The following is a 23192-nucleotide window of genomic DNA, read 5'->3' on the forward strand; positions in this document are numbered from 1 at the left end:
AATTTATCGCGATTAGGGAGAATTGCCTGCTGAGTCATAAACTCAGCTCAAATATGTAGAGTAATACTTCTTCTAGTCTCATGCAGCTGAAGATTATTTTATAACCTAGTTGATAGAATGTATCTAGGACACCACAAGGAAGGAACAGTGTTACAGCTGTTCGTAATGTTACACTTTTTGTTTTTTGCTATTGAGGACATAATTTTTCAACCCGAGGGCCTTGGTTGTCTGTTGTTCATGCTAAATATCACATTATGACAAAATTTTAGTCTTTTGCACTTCACCTGTGGGGTTTTTTTTTCATTGATTTCTTTGCATCTCTGTTCAAAGCATCTCCAAGGTGAAGCTGTGGTTTGTGGTGGTATTTGAAGTCTGAAAGCATGCCAGCTGCTTGTGGCATTGACGTTGTACAGTCATAACTGCCTTCCTGATATCAGTATCACAAAAAATAAGTCACTTTTATGGCATGTTGATCTATTGATACGGTGGAGACAGGCCTGACTTTTCAAGTGTTCAGGCACTTAAGAAGTAGCCTACTTAATTGGCATTTAAGCACGCATGGAATAACTGATTTGAGCTTTAAGCAATGCCCAACTCAGAACAAACCTTCCCACAGTGAACAAAATAAATCGATATGAATCCAATTATACATTTTAGGAAGTTTAGAAGATGTGATAACAAAGCATGATGTAATAAATGTCTATATGCCAATAACAATGACATTAAGTGGGCAGTTATTCAATAAAGCTATGCGGTGCTGAGGTTTGTCTCCTTGAAAATGTTCTTAGAAGTAGAATGAGTAATTGGATTCTTCGTCTTCAGTTAAGCCCTCTGTTTCTCTCTCGCTCTCTTCTGCTCCCTCTCGCCCCCCCCCCCAAGATCCAGGGATAGTCACTCTGTCTGGCTTTCCGTTTAACACCTTGCTGCTCTGACAGCAGTCAAGTGAAACTCGGAATTTTAAAAAGAGAGAGAGACATACGGACAAAATTGTATGGCTTCAAAATAAAAGCACCAATGTCCAAAGTGTGAAATTGAAACTTAGTCAAGTTCAGTTTCCTAAAAAATAATTACTCTCTGGCTAAATTTAGATCTGACGTAAAAAAACCAAAAAAAAAAACGTCCATTCAGGTCTAAGCAAAATAAATAAATAAAAAATAATTAAATAATGCAAAAACTCATCTTGTAATCTCAGACAAATTCTGTGTGTTTGTTAAAAGTATATGCATCTTAAAAAAAACAAAAACAAAAACGAACAAACGTCAAGGGAATAATTTGGGGATGGTTCGATGTTGAGGGTTTTATTTTGAAAGTCTAAAGGAAAAGTTCCCTTATTATAGTAAACTCGACAGCTGCCGGCGCGGACACCTTGTTATCTGTGGACAGGCTTCGCGGTGGTCGGCTTCAATCATCGTTTTACGGGGACACTTTTTTCAATCGCTCACTTTCCTTAAAAAAACAAAAAACGTTTTTATTGTTTCACGTGTGTCGAACTGCTGCTGCCGAAATTACCGAAAAAAAATAGCAGCAAGGGTCCAGGAATGAACTTTTCCTTATCCCGATTAACATTTTCGCTTTCTTTGATTGGAGAATCCCGGGCGGTGTGGAGCTACACTTTTCCATTTTTAGTGGGTTCACTGCGAGTGGAACAGTGGGCGAAAGTGTTAGCTGAAGACTTTGAACATCAGAAAGTGTGGTGGTGATTCTCACGAGGAAACCTGAAACCTCGAATACTGACGGGAGAAATATTCAAGGTAAGCCTACGCGCTCATGGAAGAATAATACTGCTTACGTTGGTTGGCTTTAGAAAGTTAAACATTTAGATATAGATATATATAGATATGTATATATATCGTATTATCTCTCTCTCTCTCTCTGATAGATAGATAGATAGATAGATAGATGTGTGTGTATGTATTTATGTATGCGTTTGAGTATCTCTGATATACATTTGCACCTCAATCAATTTATGAAAACATTTTGTGAATAAAATGTAAACTAAAATAATCTTACTAAATAATCTTTATGCTATAAAGTGATAATTAATTTACAAAAACATTAAAAAGGAGAGAGACTAAGGCTCATTTGTTACATGCCCTGTAAGATAATAATGGTGGTTCAGCGTTAGTATTTATTATAAATGGCTTGGTTAACAGTGGTCGACCCATTTTTAATGTGTTATTTTGCCTCGTTTATTTCACATTAATTTCTTTTTTCATTGCTTATGTGCGTGCTTGAGGTAGGAATACATCAGTGCGTTGTTTACAGTAAAAAGGTTGTGACATTGGTTACCATTTTCTTCACCTCTCTCAGCCTGTATGTGTACAAAGAGGTGATGTCTGGGTTCATGCTGCTGCGTGAAGGCAGCCATCAAAGGTAGTGACAACAGCTCGAACTTGCTCTCCTTACAGCTGTAGCGTGCGGTTTCCTGTCAGTGATGAGATGCACAATCAAAAGACTTCACTCATGTAGAAAAAAAAAGACTCCCGTACAACAGAAGATGGGCAATGGCCCAAATTAAATTAGGTAAAGCAGCACATGCAGATATGAGAACTACTGGAAACTGAAAGTGATAAAGTAACAAATGAGAAGGGTATTTTTTTTTAACCATACATCTTGAGAAATGCAAATGCTGCTGTGGTTGTGTGACTCATTGCAGAAAGCGCTTCTCCTTTGTGCTGACTTCTTTTTTTTAATAATGAGGAAAAGAAAGCCGTTGATGGCAAACCGAACCCCTTGGCGATCACCTAAGGCCACACTGGGGGTGATTTAGACTTAATAATATGCAGTCTTTTGTCCGTGGCAGAGTTCGTGTGTGTGTTGTTTTATTGATTTATTCATATCCCCGAAGGAAATGTGTGCAGCATTCCACCTGCTCCTCCAATTTCCTCACAGAGTATGTTGAGATACAGATAAAGGAGCCATGTAATCACATGCACAGACATGCACCCTGCATCACTGTGGTGCTATGGGAAGGTGTGCAAGGTCCAATGCAAATGTACCCTCAGGAACATTCCCCATGACCCATATTCCACCTAACCTTGAAAAATTTCTCTGCATTCCTGCTTTGACTCAGCTTTCCTGGGGTTTAGTTGAGTGTCTGCTGCGTGTGGTGAGATGAGAAAAAACGAACAACTTATTACAAACACTTTCCATTGAGTGTTTTAGAATCTCACTTTGAGCCTCATTCAGTAGCCGCTCAGCATTAGTGCTGTAAATCAACATGACAGCAGCAGCACTGATGGGCCCGTTGCTTCATGTAATGTGCTTCAGAAAAACAAAGACGTCTTATCTTTTAGGAAACGGTTGCACAAAAGTGTAGCCCAGTGAAGTCTCCTCCTAGCGGCACCATTTAATCCAGTGTTAGAAAAGACTTGAAATTCTCATTAAGGACCCCTTTTTTGTCCTTTAATTGATTCTGTAATTTTTCTTGATGAAAAATCATATAGGGCCATAAAATAAGTAAATCCAAACACATATATAGATTTCAATGCAATCAGTGAATATTCTAAGTAAGTGACAGTTTTGTAAGTGTAAGCTGTCAGTATGGGTGTGCACAGCTCTTTTAACCACTGGCTTAACCAGCCTCTGAATCAGCCAGTGGTCTTTGACCCTTATTCATGCTCGCTGTCACTTCAGCTCTAAAGCCTGACAACAAAGAGCAGCTTTTGTTCCCTGGCTTACTCTTCTTCCATGCACATTCTTTGCTGCTTCACTCTGCTGCTTGTAGCCGAGTGGGGTGAATTTAGATTGAAAACTGCCACAGGAAACAAACTCGGGCTACTTTAATGGCACATGCAAAATAAATATGTTAATATGTCTGTAATTTAAAATGCTACAGTTTGTTCCAAGACTGAGGGTAAAAGAAACGGTGAAACTGGATGGGTTGTTTTTTTTCACATATTTAACTCAGGTGAACAGTCAGCAGAATAGAAGGACACATATGAAAAGCAGTGACAGAAAATGTTACCCTGAGGTACTTTAAATCTTTGAGAATGACAGGAAATGGTATTTTCAAGGTACTTTTACTAAAACCAGGTCACGTATGTCAAGGGGTTTAATAGGAGGTGCTTATCATTTGTAAGAAAACATTCTCATTAACTCATGAAGGATTAAACTAAGAATAGAGTAAAAATGTAAACGTTGCCCCTTTTCACAAGTGAATTATATAATGTGACACCTAAGTTTTATGAAATGTTTATATGAAACAAACATTTACTTTTGAAGAAAAATGCTAATGTGAGCATCCTAGCATGCCCTCAGTGGCAACGCTGAAATGCTGGTCCTAGTAGTTTCGTCTACTGTCGTCAGAGCTTGATCTTTTCGTGTCGGGTTGAAAATCAACCCAACTGACAAATTATAATTCACTAGAAGATAAGTCTGTCACATGCATTTAGATTGAGATACTTTTGGTATACTTTGTTGCTCAGTTATGGCTGTATCTAGCAAATGTGTGTGCTGCATAGATGCCAGAAGTCATGGCGTGGGCTGTGTGTCCCAAAATAACACAACACACTTAACATCTAGCCCACACTGCACAGATCTTTGTCTGAGGCGATGCAACACATTTCAGTTCATCTGCTAGAGGTGTGAATTACCAAAGACCCAAAGGTGCAATATTATCATAATACCTAACTCAATGATACAATTTTATTGTTATTCTGATACATTTGCTAAATATTGCAATAAGTTATTGTGATATATTGTGTTTTATCATCTTTTTTCTGTTGCAAATTATGTCTTTAGTCATTTTTTTTTACAGCAAAGTGTGATTGTTAACCAGCCAGACTGACCAACACAGTTTAATCAAACTTGTAATTAAAGTTGCATGCACCTGACAAACTGAACTTTTTCTATTGCAATCCAGTCCAGCTTACTAACTAACTAACATACTTTCTAGTTACTTACCAATTCAATGCAAACATGTAGACTGTTGTACCATTAAATACATTTTGAACCTAGAGAGCGATCACCATTTCTGAGATGTGAGGTGTTGTATGAATCCAGTGCCTGTGATGTCCACATGTGACAGGTTAATGCAAACCTTTCTGCTGTACCTTTCCTCAACTTTGCACTTCCCTTCTCTGTAGAACCTAGGTATGGCTGTATACATGAAAAAGCATTGAGATGGTGTTAGATATCTGGATCCCATTGTCTTCATCAAGCCCAGGTGATCAATATGTTATCTTCTTAGCTCACTCTGAATTGGGAGGTAGCTCTAGTGTTTACTTTGGCATCCATAGCTGATTATTTTCAGAGTTTTTACTATCATACAGTACTCTTTACAAATCCATCTACTTTGTCTTGTCCTTGTAAAAAAATAAAATAAAATTCCAAAATAAGTCCATGTGTCTGATTTAGATGTAGATGGCACTTCTTTGGTTTTCTTTCTTTTGCTTTACATCACCCACACCAAAAAGTACCAGTAGTCGGTACTTTGTTTTCACATATGCCAGAACCAACTCCCCCCCCCCCCCCCCCCCCCGAAGCCTAAGGCTATAACAAGATGAACACCTGCCTAGAAAGGTAACTACACATTGGTGTCAACGCAGCCCGTACAGTTGTAAGCGCTGGCCACAATGTTGATAACTACCTTGGACTACCTTATATTGTAGTACAAGTGTAAACGAGGTTGGTTATGTAGGTCAAAGTACAACCACAGCAGGTTTATTGGTACCCCAGCACAGTGTATTTGTGGTAGCAAACTGCTACCAAACATACGCCGCAACTGTAACTATAACAACTATAACCCTGCTTGACTTATTCAACCAAGCTGTAGTCTCTATTGAAAAGGAATACATAAAACAAATTTAAACTACTGGATTTTTGAAACAGATTTGTCTCTTGTAACAGCAATTACCTATCCTCAAGCTTCACAGCCACTTCATTACTGACACCTTGGTAGTTCAAGGTTAGGCCCCCTCGGACCTTCAGATTCCCTAAAATGTTTGTGTTAAAGATTCAAAAACATTTGAGAAACAATCTTCAGAGATTTTGGTCCATATTGACACAATAGGATAACACATTTGTTGCAGACTTCTCATGTCCACTTCTCAGTGTAGTTTATGTTTGATGAATGAGAATGAAGAACGGCAAAGACGGTAGGCCTTGATGAGCAGAAACGTTTCAAGCTTTTGTGGCAAAATATATTAGGTTTGGATAATTCACTAGCAAATATAAAAGTGTTACATATCCATGTATCTTGGAACACAGATTGCGTACTCCGTCTGGTATCATTTTCTGCCGTCTGTGTCACACATTGTTTTGACTTTTGTGCCATAGTGTGAGAACTTGTAAAGATGATTCATATAGGCAGGTGAGTCAGACCCACATATGTCATTACTGGAAAACAGAATCAAGCAGACAGGGGAATCACAAGTGTTGTCTCATTAACACAGTTGTGGGTAGTTTGAATGGATGCATGAGTTCACATAAATGCCTAGGCAAAGGCTCTTATCATATCATCTTATAAATGTGTAGGAGTGCCAAACGGAGTGAATTTAGTTTCTGGATGTGTGGAGTCTTTGTGCTGAAAGGTGAGAAATTCTAAGACTGCTACGGTATGCGAGCACTGCGTCTCACTAACACATTTCCACGTATGCCAGGCTTTGGTCATTGCGTCTCTTTCACACCAACATTCACACACAAGCGTAGGAAGTGAAAGAAAAGGGGAAATTCTTGTGCTGAATTGATGCCTGGCCAGTGTACAGGAACAATAGAGAGTGAGTGCAGAATTAGAGTTAGTTTACGTGACAAGCTGAAATAATAAGAGAGAGTGAATATAGTTGTTTAAATTATTAGTGTTATTGCAAACTTTGCAAAGAGTCGCACCCAATTATGTAATTGCACATAAGAGTTTTGATAATAGGCATCATTCTCACCTCAACTAAGCTTACACTGTGTGTTCACTCTGGATGTGGTGACAGTGGCCATTTATTTTTAACCTCTGATCTCTTCGTAGATATGCTGTCCATAATGAGAAAACTGTAATGAGCAGTTCTTGGGTGATGCTGCTACAATTCATACACTAATGATGTGTGTGAATTCACCACCACTGCGATGCAGGATATCATCTGATCTTTCACCCCAACTCTAAGTTTAAAGTTTGGGCGTTGTGTTAAGTACGTATTGGGACCACGTTATCTATTATAAATGTGCAAACAAAAAGACATAACAAATTAAGACAAACATTTTAATACCTCAAGATTGACCTGCTTACCTATTTATTTATTTATATACACAGGAACTCTCTTTGATGAGAGTTTAGATATGGGGAGTTCGTAAAATGTACTTTCATGAGAAACGGAACAGCTGACAAAGTAACCACACCCATGTTTATTCACAACTTCAGCTTTTATACCAGGGCCTGAAACTCCCCAATATTAAAAACAAATTGGGGGGGAAGTCTTCGTGTAAAGGGGGAATTTATACTCTTTGAAGTGGGGGTGATCAGGGCTGATTCAGCCTGCTATTTCCGGGTGGGCAATTACAAAAAAAAAAAAAAAAAGCTGGGCCGCTTGGCAAGCCACCTAGTTACCCACAGATTGCTGGCTCTGTTAGGATCGCCTGTATCTAAGATTACTATTGCAGATTATACCTTACAAAAAGAGGGATAATGAAACAAACAAATGACTGAACTAATATTTAGAACATAAAATTATTTCAGTTCGTATGTATATGTATATATGTAGGAGGTGGTCAGCTGACATTTTGAGCCAAACTAAATTAGGGTTTCGTGGAAGGATAATTTTGGGAATTTTAGCTCGAAAAAGTCCAAATTGGTGTGTAGGTGTAAAGGTCATATGTAGGACTTTGATGACACTATTGTCATGTTTTTATAACCTTAGAATGAGCCTTTTGTATCTACAGAGGGAGTCCTGTTCCACCGAGTCCACCAGGAGAGACAGAGGTGTGTGTTTAGGTTAAGGTACAACAACAGCTCATTTCTACATGCCCTAGCATGCTACCATGGTACAAGGGCCGCCAAACAAGCTCATCACTTTCTGCTTTTTAAGATTCATCCAAGCTTTGGTCTCTTTGAGCTTTCGTTTCCGTTGTAATAACATACATGAAACAGACCGATGGAATTGATGTTTTTCCTTAACCGATGTCTCTCTCATGAGACGTACTCATAACAGCAATTATCCCATGCTTAAGCTTACTTCTTCTTAAGCCACTTCATTAAGCACACCTTGGTATTACAAGGTTGGATCCTTTTTGCCTTCAGAACTGCTGTAACATATTCAAACAAAACATTCCTCAGATGTGTTGGTGCATAGTGACATGATAATATCACACAGTTGTTGCAGACTTATTAGTTGTGTGATGTGAATCTCCCATTTCGCATGTGCTTTGTTAGATTAAGATCTAGTGAATGAAGAGGCCATTTGAATTTGAGTTTGTGAAACGGTGCATCATCTTTCTGAAATCAGTCATTAGATGATGGCTGTTCTGTGATTGTAAAGGGATGGACAACAACAATACTCAGGTAGGCAGTGGCATTTTGGAAGTTAGAGGCCCAAATATGTACAAAGACCCTACCACTACCACTCTGACCTGCTGACCTGTTGATACAGGACAGAATGCTTTTATTAACACCAAAATCTGACCCATCAAACTATTGCAACAGTTTATCGTCTACCTTTGGTGAGCATATGTGGATTGTTATTTGAGTAATTGTTGCCTTCTTATCAGTTTAAAGCAAGCTCCTCCTCTGAACAACAAGACATTTTTACAGAGAACTGCCGCTCAGTTGACATTTTCTCTTTTTCTGACCATTCTCCCGAACCGTAGAGATAGTTGGGTGGAAAAATTACAGTAAATTGACACCAACAATCACGCCGTGTTCAATATCTCATAAATCACTTTTTTCCTGACATAGAGGCTGAAATTATGATACAGAGCTCCACAATGAGTCATGTTATTATATCATATTGTATCATGCTATTCTAGTCAAAGTTGTAATTCAGATAAATTGAATAAAGTTTTCTATAGATTATTATTGTTATTAGTTTTTATTATTATTCATCCCCACGTTTATTAATTTGTGATCCTTGATAAATGAAAAGACAGTAACATATTTTAAACTACAATGTCTGTTTAACTGAGGCAGAGAAATACTACTGCACTCCTTCCTGGCAGGTCACTATATTACATATTAGTTCCTTAAGCATGAACCACTTGAAGTTACACCTTAGCACCTTTTGCTTTTGTCACTTTTAAAGTATCAGAGAACGAAATGCCAAAACCACACTTTGACACGGAAAATATAAAGGTTTCATTTTCACACGTCTTTGTGTTAGATAACTGAACTGAAAAGTAAACTGTGGGATATTTTGATATTGTCTTCTTGGCTTCATGTCAAGAAAACATCTTATGTCAAACCACAGTTCTGCAGAAGTGTCGCAGCTCAGAAAACATCTTCACAGAAAAGCTAATGTTCAGTTATTGCTTTCAAACTAAATGCTTGAGTAAAAAGTGGCGAGGCTTCTGTGTTGACTGGGATGAGCATAGTAAAGATATGTGACACAGATACACAGATAATGATAGAATAGACAAACTCTAAAATTTAGAGCATTCTCATGTCGGTATATATAAGAAAACGCATACCAGCCACTTTCACAAGTTAATTCAATATGACTTTATTTACATGACAGATTATTATCTCAAGGCAATTTGTACTGTAAGCTAAAAACCCTATCATTTTTATAGAGAGAATCCTAACAACAGACATCCTCTATGAGTGAAGAACTCTTTTGACACGAGGAGACCTCAAGCAGAACCAGGCCTTGGGAGGGGCAGCCAATTGCCTTGACCAATTTGGGTGTGAAGAGAAGGAAAAAGGAGAAAAGAGGAAGATATAGAGGCAAAAAACAACAAAGAGAACTGAGCATGTTGACATCACTGACTTGTCAAACTCTAAAACTGAAGCCCAGCCAATAAAGCATCAGTGAAACTGCCACATAATGCAAAAAAGTAAGGTTGCATTTTGTGTGTCCATCAAATAAACTTCCTGTTTGTGTGTGTTTGTTTGCTTATTAGTATGTCTGTGCATTACTGTGTGGGTTGTGTAAGGCTTCGAGTATCGAGTGTGGGTGTTATAAATAGCAAGCTGACCTCTCAGGATATGCAGTGTGATATTTCCCTGTCTTTCTCTTTTTTTTTTTTTGTCTGTCTGCCTGCTTTGTCTGTGGTTCAACAGGTTCCTGTCTGCTTTTTTGATTTTTTTCCAGACATTCTCACTGTCACGCATACCATGCAGTAAACCCACGCGGCGTAGTCGCAGATGTAGTATTTGTTAGGTTTTAACTTCCATGCTATGAGCTTGTCTGGATGTGGTGATGCTTGAAGCAACACGTGAACCTTGTGACACCAGTCTAGGATGAGTTTCTGTCTTTGGTTGAAATTGAAAATGACAAAAATGCATTTGTGGTTATTTGAGACATGTCTGTCTGTTGACAGTCATGTGATTCTCTAATATGATGCAAAGTGGATTTTTTTCAAAGAAAATTCCCAGTTGTATATTTTTCTGCTTTAAACACTAACTGGTGCACTGTGTGGACATGGAACCTGTCAGCATAAGCTTGCTTGACTATTCTGCACTTGACCTTGGAGGAAAATCAGCTCACTGTAGGGTTATGGAAAGACTGAATTGCTGATGCATGTATATGTGTTCTCATTCCCGTTACAAGGGGAAGACTGTTTCCATTGATAAGAGCTTAGAAAGGTCGCTGTGTTTATTTTGAGGCTGAACTCATTTGTGTTCACTGATATGAAAGGACAGATAACAAACCAGGCGTCCAAATGAGAATGGTATCACTAAAAAAAATGCCATTACATTAAACTGGGGACTTTTTGTTTCGTTTTTTTATGACTTCATGTAAAAAGAATATAATTGATATGCTTGTTTTATTTGTTCTAACATTTTCTATATGTGGTTAAAACTGCCTGTAAATGCACACTGTGCTCTTTCATTTGACAATACACATTTTTAGCCACTGATTTTAATGGTGCTAAATTGCTGTTCTCCTTGCATAAGCATTTACGCAGTTATGAATTTGTTCCCCTTTTAAAACCGTTTCACTTTTTGTATTTCTGCAGAACAGGTGTTAGCAACCGAGCCGCAGCTGATGGATAATCTGAAGTTTGCACTCTTCTTACTCATCCTCACCACTGGTAAGATCACCACATCTTAGAGACACTTTATCTTTACGATGGTTTGTTCATCATAAAGTAAACTGCATTCATGTTGTGCCACTTCCTACAATATATGTTATGTTGCCCTTTTTAACGATATTCTAGAAGAGACATTAAATGAACATAACAGAATTCTCAAAAATATATTAGATTATCAGTTTTTCATAGCATTTACTTTATAGTATTTTTCTCTATGTGACCTCTGTTTGTGAGCATTAGGCAACTAGAGTGCCTCAGATACTAAGGAAATACTTTGCTGACACATGAGAGTTAAAGTTTCCACTATCATAAGAACTATCTTCGGTCAGTATCATAAAGCAAGGCAGGACACACGGGCTCCAATAAGAATCAATGCAACGCCGAGCTCATGAACTGATCATAAGTTCAGAATTTGTAAATTGTAACTGTGACCTATTACCCAAGTGCTGGCAGACACATTCATTTACATGTCAGTTTTCTGCCCTGAACCTAAAGTCTAGCCAAAGTAGTGACATTTTAGCAAACAATGCAGGTAGATGGCACGATTGTGTTTCTGAATGCAGAGGTGTAGTATTCATTGCTTTCAATCATGTAACCAAAGCAAAGCCCTGGAGGAGGAAAAAAATATAGCAACAACATGCTAGGAAACACTCAGTACTATAGAACTGCAATACAACCCACTAAGTTTCCTACTAGCTTCAAACCACAAATATTTAGATCACCTCAGTGAAGAGAAGTGAAAAATATTATTTGAGCACTTGTAGTCCACATTGCAAAGTCCCTGCTAGAGGTCTACTTTAGAAAAGTTTAACTTCTCTCTTTTGGATAATCCCTGCCCTTAAACTACCACCAGGATGAAAGCACATACAGTTGAGGGCAGCAAGAGGGTTTTTTTTATCATCTGGACTGGTCACTAATACCATTGTGAAGTAGATGAAATTTTTCATTGTCAAAACAAGTGGGAGAACCAATTAGCTAATGTTAGCTAGCCATGTAATCCATCAGTTGTTAGTTTTAGGATCACTATAATCGAAGTTCTATACAGTCGTAATATAGAAGTCATATATTGGGTTACTGTAAATTTACTTAACAGTTTGATGGTCTGAGCTGTTCTTTCAATGTGAAGGGATTGATGAAATTTGGCTACCAATGTTATATAAAAAGTTTAGAGGAGTGTGTTCACATACATATTCTTCAGTTTTCTAAGCAGTTGTAAACAAACTGAGTGGAACTATATTAAAAACTGTCCAGCATTTTGGCTAAACAAACCTGCAGCAGAGGAAAGACACAAATTAATTTTGAAACACTCGTTATATTTGGCAACATGCTGTTGTTAAAGCCCTTGTGTTTATTTATGAGGACCCAAATGCAGACGCTGAAGGCAGGATGTTTATTGGAGGCCGAAAACAAAACAAAACAAACAAACATGAGAAACGAAGGCAAAAGTACACTGAGATAAACTAACAAAAAAATAAACTGGGAAAAAAACTAAGATTAACTATGTCAACTGTGACATTAGCAGCAGGAACATTAATCTGAAAAGGTGCATGACGTGGGGAAGGAAAGAAAAAAAAAGTCAGGGGGCCGACCCGGAGGCTCATGGCACCAGAGTCCATAAAACAACAGTTCGGGAAGCCAGCTGTGGGGCCAGCTGTGGGGCCAGCTGTGGGGCCAGCTGTGGGGCCAGCAGCGACGGAGCAGATCAGGAAGCCAACCGCGGGCCCAGTGCTGGTGACTGTGGTGACTGTGGATGGGCAGGCTGTGCAGGACGTGGACAGGCAGGCGAGGCAAGTGGCGACCTCTGGCTGGATCAGGGCATGGCCAGATGGCGCGTCAACCACTGGCTGAGTCGTGGCAGGGTCAGATGTGGTAGGTGCAGGTGGTGAAGCTAAAAGCAGTGTGGTAGCTGCAGGTGGTGGACCTGAAAGAAGCGTGGCAGCTGCAGGTGGTGGAGCTGCAGGTGGTGGACCTGAAAGAAGCGTGGCAGGTAACAGCGTGAAAGCCGTAGGCGGCGTGGCTGCAGCAGGCGGTCGAGCTGTGAAGGGCACTACAGCCGCGGAAGGTTGAGCAGGTGGTACTAGTAGTACTAGTACTAGTAGTAGTTAGGTAATCTTGGGAATTCTGATGAAATCTCTCAGCAGGATTCCCAAAGTTATTTTTTCATATATTGCATATATATTTGCATATATTGATATCAGCACTTGCCTGAGGTTCTTAAAGCCAGAAGAAAAACTATTGGGGAGCGTGGTTTTTCTTTTCGCACCCCGTCTTTGTGGAACAACCTTCCTCAAGATATTAGGCAGGCATGGTCTGTGGGGGTTTTCAATACATGTCTTAATTTTATGCCTGACATTTTTACTGGGTCTTATTCCTGTCCCCTTTTGTTTTTTCTGTTTTCAAACTGTATTGTTTTTATTTATTTATCTTTTTTTACCTTTAAATAGCTTTGTTTGTAAGCATTTTATAAATGCAGTTATTATCATTATTATTATTATTATTATTATTATTATTATTATTATTATCATCATCATATGGTTGCAAAAACCCTTGACACCATAATTCTCCTCCCGCCCAAAAAACAAAATAGTTAAAATTTTCTTTTTAATTTTTGTGCCCATTATTGTCCATGTGTTACCCTGTGCTGTATTTTAACAGTTTCCAGTGACAATGACAATGTCAATGACCTGGACTGGAACTTTTGCGGCACATGGCGCCATGGCAACAACCCCCTGAGCCTGAACCTCAACATCTCTACTGGCTGTAAAGGGATCTCCATTTCAGCCAATGAGAGCTTTCTGTCCATCGACGGGCAGATGACAGCCAAGTGTAGGAGATCTGAAGTGAGTAACTTCAAGGACCTTGGACTTGAGTCAGAGGGCGACATTAACTTCTGTCTGGACTGGGAGCCACTGCTGGACCTGTTAATGCTGACAGTAAGTGATAACAATTTTTAAATTTAAGTGTGGGTTCTAAATGCTATTTTTTTTTTTTTGTTTCATCATTTCACACCCATTATTTTACTCAATAACATTAAAGTTCAGGAGAACTCAACTAAAATATGAGCGTGAGGTAGTTAAATGAAAGATGTGGAAAAAGAACATGTGTATAATAATATACCACCACCACTTATAAAAGCCATAAAACAAAATGTAAAATTTATATGATATTCTGTATACTGCATACACTACACTAGCTAAATTCAAGATTATTATGATAATTTCTGTTTTTTGTTTTTGTTTTTCCTGTTGTGATGTTCAGGTAGGAGAGAAGAACTTTATTCTGTGCTCACCTGCAAGCCTGCAGGATTCCTGCTGTACTGACCTGAGTGATGGTCCAAACACAGAAGGAGCAGACTACGGCATCCTCAATGCAAAGATCAAACATGATTTAATCACCGACAAAACACGGATGGCTTACAACTTTATAGCAAATTCCACCAACTACAGTAAGGAAGATTACACATATTTTGTCAGCATATTCTTGATAGAAAATCTGTGAATGAAATATATTTAGCAAAAAATAAAATTGATGTTCTTTACTATTTTATTTGTTCCAATAAGTCAGTTTGCCTGTAATGTTGTTAATATTTAGCTTTGCTGAACCAACATTTCCAATTTCTGTCATCATCAACTTTTCAAGTGCAGCATGTCAGAATCAGAACTTTCTCTTCTTTTCTGTTTTTGCAGCAAAATTATGTGAACAGGCGAAACAGGAATCCGGCCCCAACAAGTAATTTCCTCTCTTTTCCTCAAATGCACCAGCTTAGTGTAGCAATATCATGGCAGGATCTTTTTGACTACATCCTTCCTGAAGTACACAAACTTTGATTACAAACGAGGAGTGAAGACATTAGCTGTCTGATGTAATATTACTCCATTCAAATGAAACATGAGAAACTTATAATTATGGCTGTGCCTGATGTTTGTGTCCAGGTGTGCTGAGCCTCCATTCGCTTACAAATCTGATGTGGAGATGAAGGAAGATTTCAAAGGCCACATCATCACATCACCTGTAAGACAAACACGCAAAAGTTAAAGACACTTGTCTTCAGATTAACTTTTTCTTTTTCAAACCAACCAGTGTGAGAAGGCTTTGATGATTTAGTTTTAGAGAGTGGATGCTCTTTGTGATAATGTGTCAGCTGTTGTATTGTAGTGTTACTGTTCTGAACTACCTCATCTTACAATCTCATCTAATTATGGCTACATTATAAAAACGATAAAATGATTAAAATTTTATTTGTAATAAACTATACTGAAACAAAATTAAATTTATTAAATTTCAATTATTTTTCAAAACTAATGGATAGCTCAAGAAGATGATCATTCTGTCAGGGATAAACTAAAAACAACATTTGCAGTTCATTGTAATTAATTTATGTTGCCCACTGTGGCACATGGGTATGTTTTTATAGGTAAAAAACAACACTTGAGCTCAAAGAGGGCAGAAAACATGTCAGGTTTTGAATTTGTGTACAGTCAGTAGTGTCAGTTATTATTTGGTGTAGTAATGTCCTTGAGTTTGAAAACAGGAGGAGTGAAGAATGAAGTTAGCCATACCTTTGCATGCTTTAGTGCTCGGGCTGTGACAAAATGCAACCTTTCCTCCTTAGACACAGAAAACTGTCCCGCTCTGCAGAGTAATATCACCTCTTAAATCCAATTATTAGGTTTCTGTAGGTTTCACCTGAATCACACATCTGCAGAAGTGAGATTTCACTTTCAGTCATACGACTGGGATGAAGATTCATATTTTTAGAGTTTGCCACAGCACTGCTGACATTAGCAAAAAAAACCTTCTTTGCATCTGAGACTGTGTGCTTCCATTTTTAATCCAGACTTACTTTAAAGCACATTTTTGAATAACCTAGAGTATTCATTCAAGTAGAGGGGAGTAGTGATGTAGTACAGAAAATAGGTGGGAGGTTAGTCACATAAAAGTGACTGATGGCAGCATTCTACTGACGATTACAGGATGGATGTTGAAAGCTGACTTTTTTTTTCTCTAAACGACAATAAAATAGAGTCATTTAGTAACCCAGGAATCTCAAAGCAGAGCCACAAGCAGAGCTGCAGAGTGTGACAGGTTTTGCTTTCATTGTAAAAACTCACAGTTCTTATATGTGCTCTCTTTTCCAGGCCATTGCTGGTAGATCTGTCAAGTTCAATACCACTGTCCACCTCCCTGCTGCCTTCAAACAAGCTGCGAAAAATGTTAGCAAAGTAGCCTGCACTTTCTTCAAGAACATCTCCGTGTTACAGGTAAGGCCGTTTGCCTTCAGTCGATACAGACACATATGAAAGGATTTCAGGTGACCTCATTTAGCTGTCAGCCTGCCATTTTTTCCAGTCTTCACATTTGCGATACTATCTGGAATACTTTTGTACTTTGTGTGCAAATATTTATGCTGCATTATGTAAGAGGAAGGTCAAGTTGTGTGTGTTTGTTTCAGGAGGCTCACAAAACTGCCAAGCCTATCAATGATGTGGTGGAAATCACAGTGGAGAACGAGATCATCAAAGATCTGTCTGAACCCATTAGGATTGATTTTTACCATGAAGCCGTATCTGTAAGTTTGTGTGTTTCTGTGGCCTTTAGCCTGTATCAGTACAATCCCCACTCACTTTATATTACTTAAAGCTAATTCCTTAAATTGAACACCTACTGTACCAAATAGTAACTGCTGAAATTGACTGCAATGTGCTGCAGTACAGATGTCAATAAACACACAGGCTGTCCAATGTGGCTCAGGTGCGGATGCTGTTAAAAGAAAAACAAGACGCTTTTACTTCCGTGACGTCTGCATGTCTACCTCCACGGTGCAGCAAACACACAGAAACCACTTATAGGTTTCTTTTCTAACCTTATGTCTGCCAGAAACAGGCTGTGTTGTTTATGCAATTTATGAGGCTGTTCACTGCTTCTGTGCAATGCACACAACAACACATAAAAGCACCTTTGACTAAACTGTGACGTGGATATTCTTTGACATTGTGGTGACATTGCAGCTCATGTCTCTCCCCTGCTTTATTTCAGAAAAAAAAAACAAGGGCTTGTGTTTCTTGGGACACCAGAAAAGGTGGGAACCATTTAGAGATGAATATTATGTGCTACTTTACATATTTATCTGTACTTTCGTTTATCATAATTTTCAGTAATGAGGACTGATTTGATATTTCCCTGTTGCAGATTCTCTGCAGGTGAACTGGTTGAAGGATGGATGTGAGACAGAACAGAGAGGAGAAAACCACACCGTGTGTCTGTGTAACCATCTGACATACTTCACTGTGCTGGTGGTGAGACATGCGGATACACTGCTTTTCATACAACAAATAAACAACAGACAGAAACCAATAGTGATGAGATTAGTAATGATTTTTAAAACATACACAGAAATCAACAGTCTTCATTGTACCCTGGTGTGTTGTGAAGGCCATGTTGCTCACTGCACTGTTTCCTATGGCAGGACCTGAATCGTCAACCAGTGCCCCACCTGCTGGAGCTTACTGTCATTACATATCTGGGATGTGCCGTATCTCTGATCAGCTGTGTTGCTCTTATAATATATCTCTGCAGGAAAAGGTACAGATGTATTTATGTAATATACAATATATATGTATTTTATTATTTTATTATTTATTTTATTATTTTAACTTTCCACTGTCTTTCAAGGAGGCGATCAAAGGAGCAGTCCTTGCCCATCCACGTGGGCTTAGCTGTGTCCCTCGCCTTCCTCAACCTGAACTTTTTCTTTACTGGAGTCCTGGCTAACGTGGGAGGGGAAAGTGTGTGCACTTGGGTTGGAGCAGTACTTCACTACGCCCTCCTCTGCTCCTTCGCCTGGATGGGCATCGAAGTGTTGCACACTTTCTGGTTGGTCTACATGGTCTTCACCCCCCGCCTGAAGCCCTACATATGGAACCTAGTTGGTTTTGGTGAGTTTCATTTCTGAAATGTACCTCAGGACACATAAAGGTAAAGCACATGTAAGATTCTTGATTATTCTTTTCCAGCTCTTCCTGCTGTTCCCGTTGTCATCCTGGCTGCAATAGGTGATATTTATGGGCTCGTAGAGGTGCCACCAATGGAAGACCCTGATAATCCATATAAGATGTAAGCCTTTCCTTATCTGATCTAAAATTATTTGAAAAGTGAATGAATACAAGCAAATGCTAGAAATGATAAAATCATGCTTTCCTGGCAACAGCAAAACATTTCAAGAGGATTATGGGAATCTTTAATAAAACACTGAGCATGTTTTGAACATCATTTGGCCTTTAAATTAAATTATTATTATGGATTTTCTTCTTCGTCTTCTGACTGTTTGATTTTTCCAGGTGTTGGATGAATATAACTGAGAATAAAGGCTGGCTAGCTTTCTGTTTGACCAACATGACGATTCTGGCCCTCCTGGTGTCGTCTGGCCTTGTGATGCTATTCCTGGTCTACAGGCAGATCCGCACCAGGGATGAATGGAAGCAGAACCGCGTGGCGTTTCTCAGCATCTGGGGCCTCAGCTGCTTATATGGGACTACTTGGGGTCTGGCCTTCCTTGAGTTTGAGCCCATTTCTACCTTTATTCTCTTCATCACCTGTATCCTCAACTCATTTCAAGGTCAGTGCTTTTGCTGTATAGTGATTCCAGCAAAGCCTGTAATGCAATGCAACTTTACCTCAGTGTGTTATGTAGATGTTTTTGTAGCACAGTAGATGGAAAGAATGGAAATGACAGACTCCTTGGACACATGCCATTGGCTTCACAAACATGATGAGCTCATGTTTTTGAACTACTTTGCATTTGTTCTTATTTATGAATACTCAGCTTCAAGATTACTCATTATCAGTCATCAAAAACGATAAAAAAGTGACTTGGAATAATCTCCATGTGCTTTTATAGTCAACTATTTATAGTTGATTGTTGGATGGGAGTATATTCATTGTTGGCTCATACACTGTGACTGTACATGGAGCCAGTGGCCTATTGTATCAGTGTGGGAATGAGACAATGGCCATGATTAATCAAGGCCTTCAGTTGCTGTTGCCTATCAGAGATAAAGCTGTTTCCTCTCACATGCAGCATGCTTGTTTTTGATTCAGCACCAAATATGTGATTTATTAACCCCATTATTACTGTATAGTGGTATCAGAACTTATTTCAGAATGTGTTCTATGCCAGCCATATAACATGCAGTGGCTAAATGCTACATCGATAATTTTATTTCATGCTCCTACCTACAGGTGTATTATTTTCTTAAACATAGAAACAATTTAGAGCCCAATCTAGCTGTTTGCTGACATGACATTATCTGCATGTATAATGGCTTCAAGTTTGTATAGATTAGGATTCTCTGCAACTTCCCTGTTGCTAAAACACACGCTTGGAATGGTATGAACACAAAGACCATCTGATCCAAGCAAAGGCAGGCAGAATAGAAATGACTAATCTATGACTCGTAACAGTAAAACAAGATTAAAGATTATTTTAAAATAGAATAGAATAGAATAGAATAGAATAGCTCTTTATTGTCACTGTTACAAAATCAATGAAAGGCAGTTTGGCATCTCTCCATGTGTGTGAAGTTCACAATAGTGTAAGTATTTAAACGATAATGCAGACAAATTTGCATTTACACAAGAAAGATATGTACAAGTTATACATACACCTGCATACATACGGATACACTGATAAACTGAATTGTTACGATATCTTTGTAAGAACTACCACATAAATGATACCACTGATTATTTATTGTAGAAGACCTGTATTATATTTTTTCAGCAGAAGTTGTCATAATAATATGTAAAGGTTTCTTTTTCACAAAACAGAATATAATTTCTCATTTTTGTTCTTAATTTTTAGAGTCATTGTTCAGCTACATCCAGGCAGCTGATAAAAGCATGAGTGCATTGGTTTATATTCCACTTCTGTACACTGTAAAGTAATTTATTTTTTAAAATTGTTTAACTAAAAAAAATATTAAAATTATGCAATATCTTTAATTTTAGAAAAAAATATTTTAAGGCTTTTGAATCATTTTAGAAACGTGTGAAATAAGCTATTCTGCTGAGGAATGGGGGCATTTACTGCAAATAACAAATACTAAAGGCTCATTTTTGTATATTTTATATCTGAGAACGTTTTGCCACTGACTTATTCTTACTGCAAATCATGCTCGTTTACTGCTAGCATATTTACTGCAAATTTTCTGTCCCTATCACACTAACGTCAAAGATTTTGTAAAACAATCAGATACTGTAACAACTGAGTGAAAACAATACATTTTGAATCTTGGTTTCTCGTCTGTCCCTCACAGGTTTCTTCCTGATGCTGCGATTCTGCATGCTGGACTGGATGCAGAAACAGGCTGGTGGCTCTGGTCTTGGCAGCAGCAGCACCGGATCTACCAGGCAGCACATGCTCCAGGCTCAGGAGAAGAGTTAAATGAACAAAGATGCAGAAGCCGTACTTTGAATGTAAAAATACTGCCAGTATGCCACCAGTGATGGAGGAGCTGGAGGTTGGCCAGGACGTTTCTCCTGGACGATTGTTCTGATGAAATGTGACTGTCAGGTGTGGTAACTGCAGGAGAATATGAGCTACAGCTGAAACAAAAGTAAAGCGGGTTCTCCATGTATCCTATGTTTCTTAACTCTGTAACTTGGAAGTAACGAGCACAGGTCAGCTGTACAGGCAAACACAAATATGACCTGCTGTGAAACTGTAAAAGTGAAGATGGGTCAGTATCTCTTCCCAGACATAATCCAGCTACAGTAACTTCCCAAATTTTGAGTGTACAGTTTTTACAAAAACATAGTTTGTACAAACTATGTTTTTTGATCACTCTAAATTATTTATTCTTGAGCTTGTGTTCAATTTAGTAATAATCACAAGAGGAGAAAAAAACATTTTACAAATTATATTTGCTGTTTATTTATATCTCTAGATGTCACACATTCTGAGTTATAATTAATTTTGGTGGCTAGCTAAATATAATATATTAATACTTCAGTCAAGTTGCATTACAAAAAGGCATTTAATCACTTGATTCTTCTAATTTAGGCCAGTGGCAAAGAAATGACAGTATCACTCAGGAACTCCGTATTCAGGCCTAAAGCCTGCGTTTGCAGAAAAGCTAGACTGGCTCTAGTTATACAGGAGGGGATGTCAAAGTTCAAACTAACGTATGTGAAATTAGAAACTGTAAGTTGGAAATAATTATGAATTATTCCCAACACGGAAATTGCGGAACACGGAAATGGATGCAGGTTACTGTGCTGTGATTTCTGTTCTATTGTATAAAAAAAGAAAGCTATATAATACTACTGATGATGTTTTGAACTTTAGATAAGCTTTTTATTTTATATTTTGTATCATGTACGCTTTTGTATAGCTGCTTCCTAAGTTGTTTAAAGTAGCACTTTAGTCATTTAAACATGTACTTGTTGAGCCTCAGTGAGTTTTCTTTTGTACTGTTTTGATATGCAGATTATAAATTCCATATTTGTCCACACTATAAATTAATAACTGAATATTTTATAAATGAATCCAGAGTGACTGTTTTTTTTCCCAAACCTGATTATCACACCTTTGTCTTTAAAATGGGCCAAAATGCGTTTATTTGGTTGGATGTGTTCCAGTATTAAATAGAAATGTACAATTGTTATGTATTTCATTGGTGTTATGTTTCAGTCATGTCCAGCAGAACTCACATGTGTAAGCTTTTAGATACTGTGATGTTTGCACTTTTTTCAAAATTTTAAAATTAAAATATCTGTGTATATTTAGGTTTTCTGGACATATATTGACTTTTAATAAAAAAAATCTTTTGGTTAAAAATGTCAAACTGCTGTGTGTTTGTCTAAATGCATGCCACACTGCACAACAAGAACATTTGCAGCTTGCTGTTTTCCTGCTCCCTCCCTCTTATCTGCTTCCTCCCCTGGGTTTTGTTTTGTTTTGTTTTTTCTTAATTGTTGCTTTCTTGCTGCTTGTTTTCCGTCTCTTTTGTGATACAGTGCGTACGTATTTGGTGGAAGAAGCCAGCCCGATAGTTCAAAGAAAAACTTCATGGCCTTTCTTAATGCCTTAAAAGACTTTCATTAATGAATTTCATAATATAGCGCTTTACTATTTTTTTTACCCTTTAGTAATAAAGTACATCCTTGCTCCTAGCATCTGCATGTCACATTATTCTGTCTTTTCAGACATGGTGTCTTTCAGAGGACAGGTCTTTGTTCCAAAGATTCAATGGAAACATTGTTTCATCATCCTTAACATGTAATATATTCATAATAAACTAAATGAAACAGAACACTTTACATTGACTTTCCCTATTGAAATGAATAATAATACATTATATTAAATATGCAGGGCCTAGCCTGGCGACCCCAACTGAATACAGACACCCTGGTTGGGAGGCAAACCCCTGACCTGACGTTCCAAAGAGAACAATCCAGTACAATATACACATTGTGCAAAAATCAAGTCTTAAAATCAGTGTTCAAATTCATAATTGGTAGAGTTTAGCGTTTAAAGGATAAAAAGATTATTGAAATTACATGTATAATTCCTTGAAGCTTAAAAGTTCACATTTTGAGGTTAATCAAAGAATTTGAAACTAGCACATGGTGAAAATATGCAAACACCCCAGGACCCTCTTGATGTGAGGCATCTGAGCTTAAAAAGTTACTGTTGCATTACTAAATAACTTAGCTGCCAACAGTTACTTGCTCTGTGGTGAGCCTGTCATGGTTTTTGCTGTTTAGGAAACAAGACCCATCACTTAAAATTGAATTATTTTGTAATACACTACTTTGTTTTTTATGCATTGCACAAAAGGTCTACTAGAGAACCTACAGGCCTCGAGAGCCAGTGTCCTGCAGGTTTTAGATCTCACCCTGGGTCAACACACCTGAATCAAATGATTAGTTCATTACCAGGCCTCTGGAGAACTTCAAGACATGTTGAGGAGGTAATTTAGCCATTTAAATCAGCTGTGTTGGCTCAATGACACATCTAA

General features: G+C 38.1%; 1 protein-coding gene across 3 annotated transcripts; it reads left to right on the forward strand.

Annotated features, from left to right (window-relative positions):
* The first annotated feature begins 1343 nt into the window (after positions 1-1343).
* adgrg1 (adhesion G protein-coupled receptor G1) lies at positions 1344-22009 on the forward strand. Of its 3 annotated transcripts, XM_005447735.4 has the most exons (16): positions 1344-1751; positions 9709-9972; positions 11098-11172; positions 13828-14105; positions 14431-14617; positions 14859-14901; positions 15105-15183; positions 16311-16433; positions 16625-16741; positions 17209-17251; positions 17362-17468; positions 17639-17754; positions 17845-18107; positions 18186-18285; positions 18510-18787; positions 20487-22009. In XM_005447735.4, the coding sequence occupies exons 2-16, from the start codon at positions 9963-9965 to the stop codon at positions 20612-20614; spliced, it is 1947 nt and encodes a 648-aa protein (XP_005447792.1). In that variant the 5' UTR covers positions 1344-1751; positions 9709-9962; the 3' UTR covers positions 20615-22009. The 3 variants fall into 3 exon arrangements, with proteins under 3 accessions (XP_005447792.1, XP_003437765.1, XP_005447793.1); XM_003437717.5 differs by lacking the exon at positions 9709-9972; XM_005447736.4 differs by lacking the exon at positions 9709-9972 and having other exon boundaries at positions 11103-11172.
* Positions 22010-23192: the final 1183 nt, after the last annotated feature.

The sequence above is a fragment of the Oreochromis niloticus genome, linkage group LG1 (assembly GCF_001858045.2).
Source record: "Oreochromis niloticus isolate F11D_XX linkage group LG1, O_niloticus_UMD_NMBU, whole genome shotgun sequence".
NCBI classification, from domain to species: Eukaryota; Metazoa; Chordata; class Actinopteri; order Cichliformes; family Cichlidae; genus Oreochromis; species Oreochromis niloticus.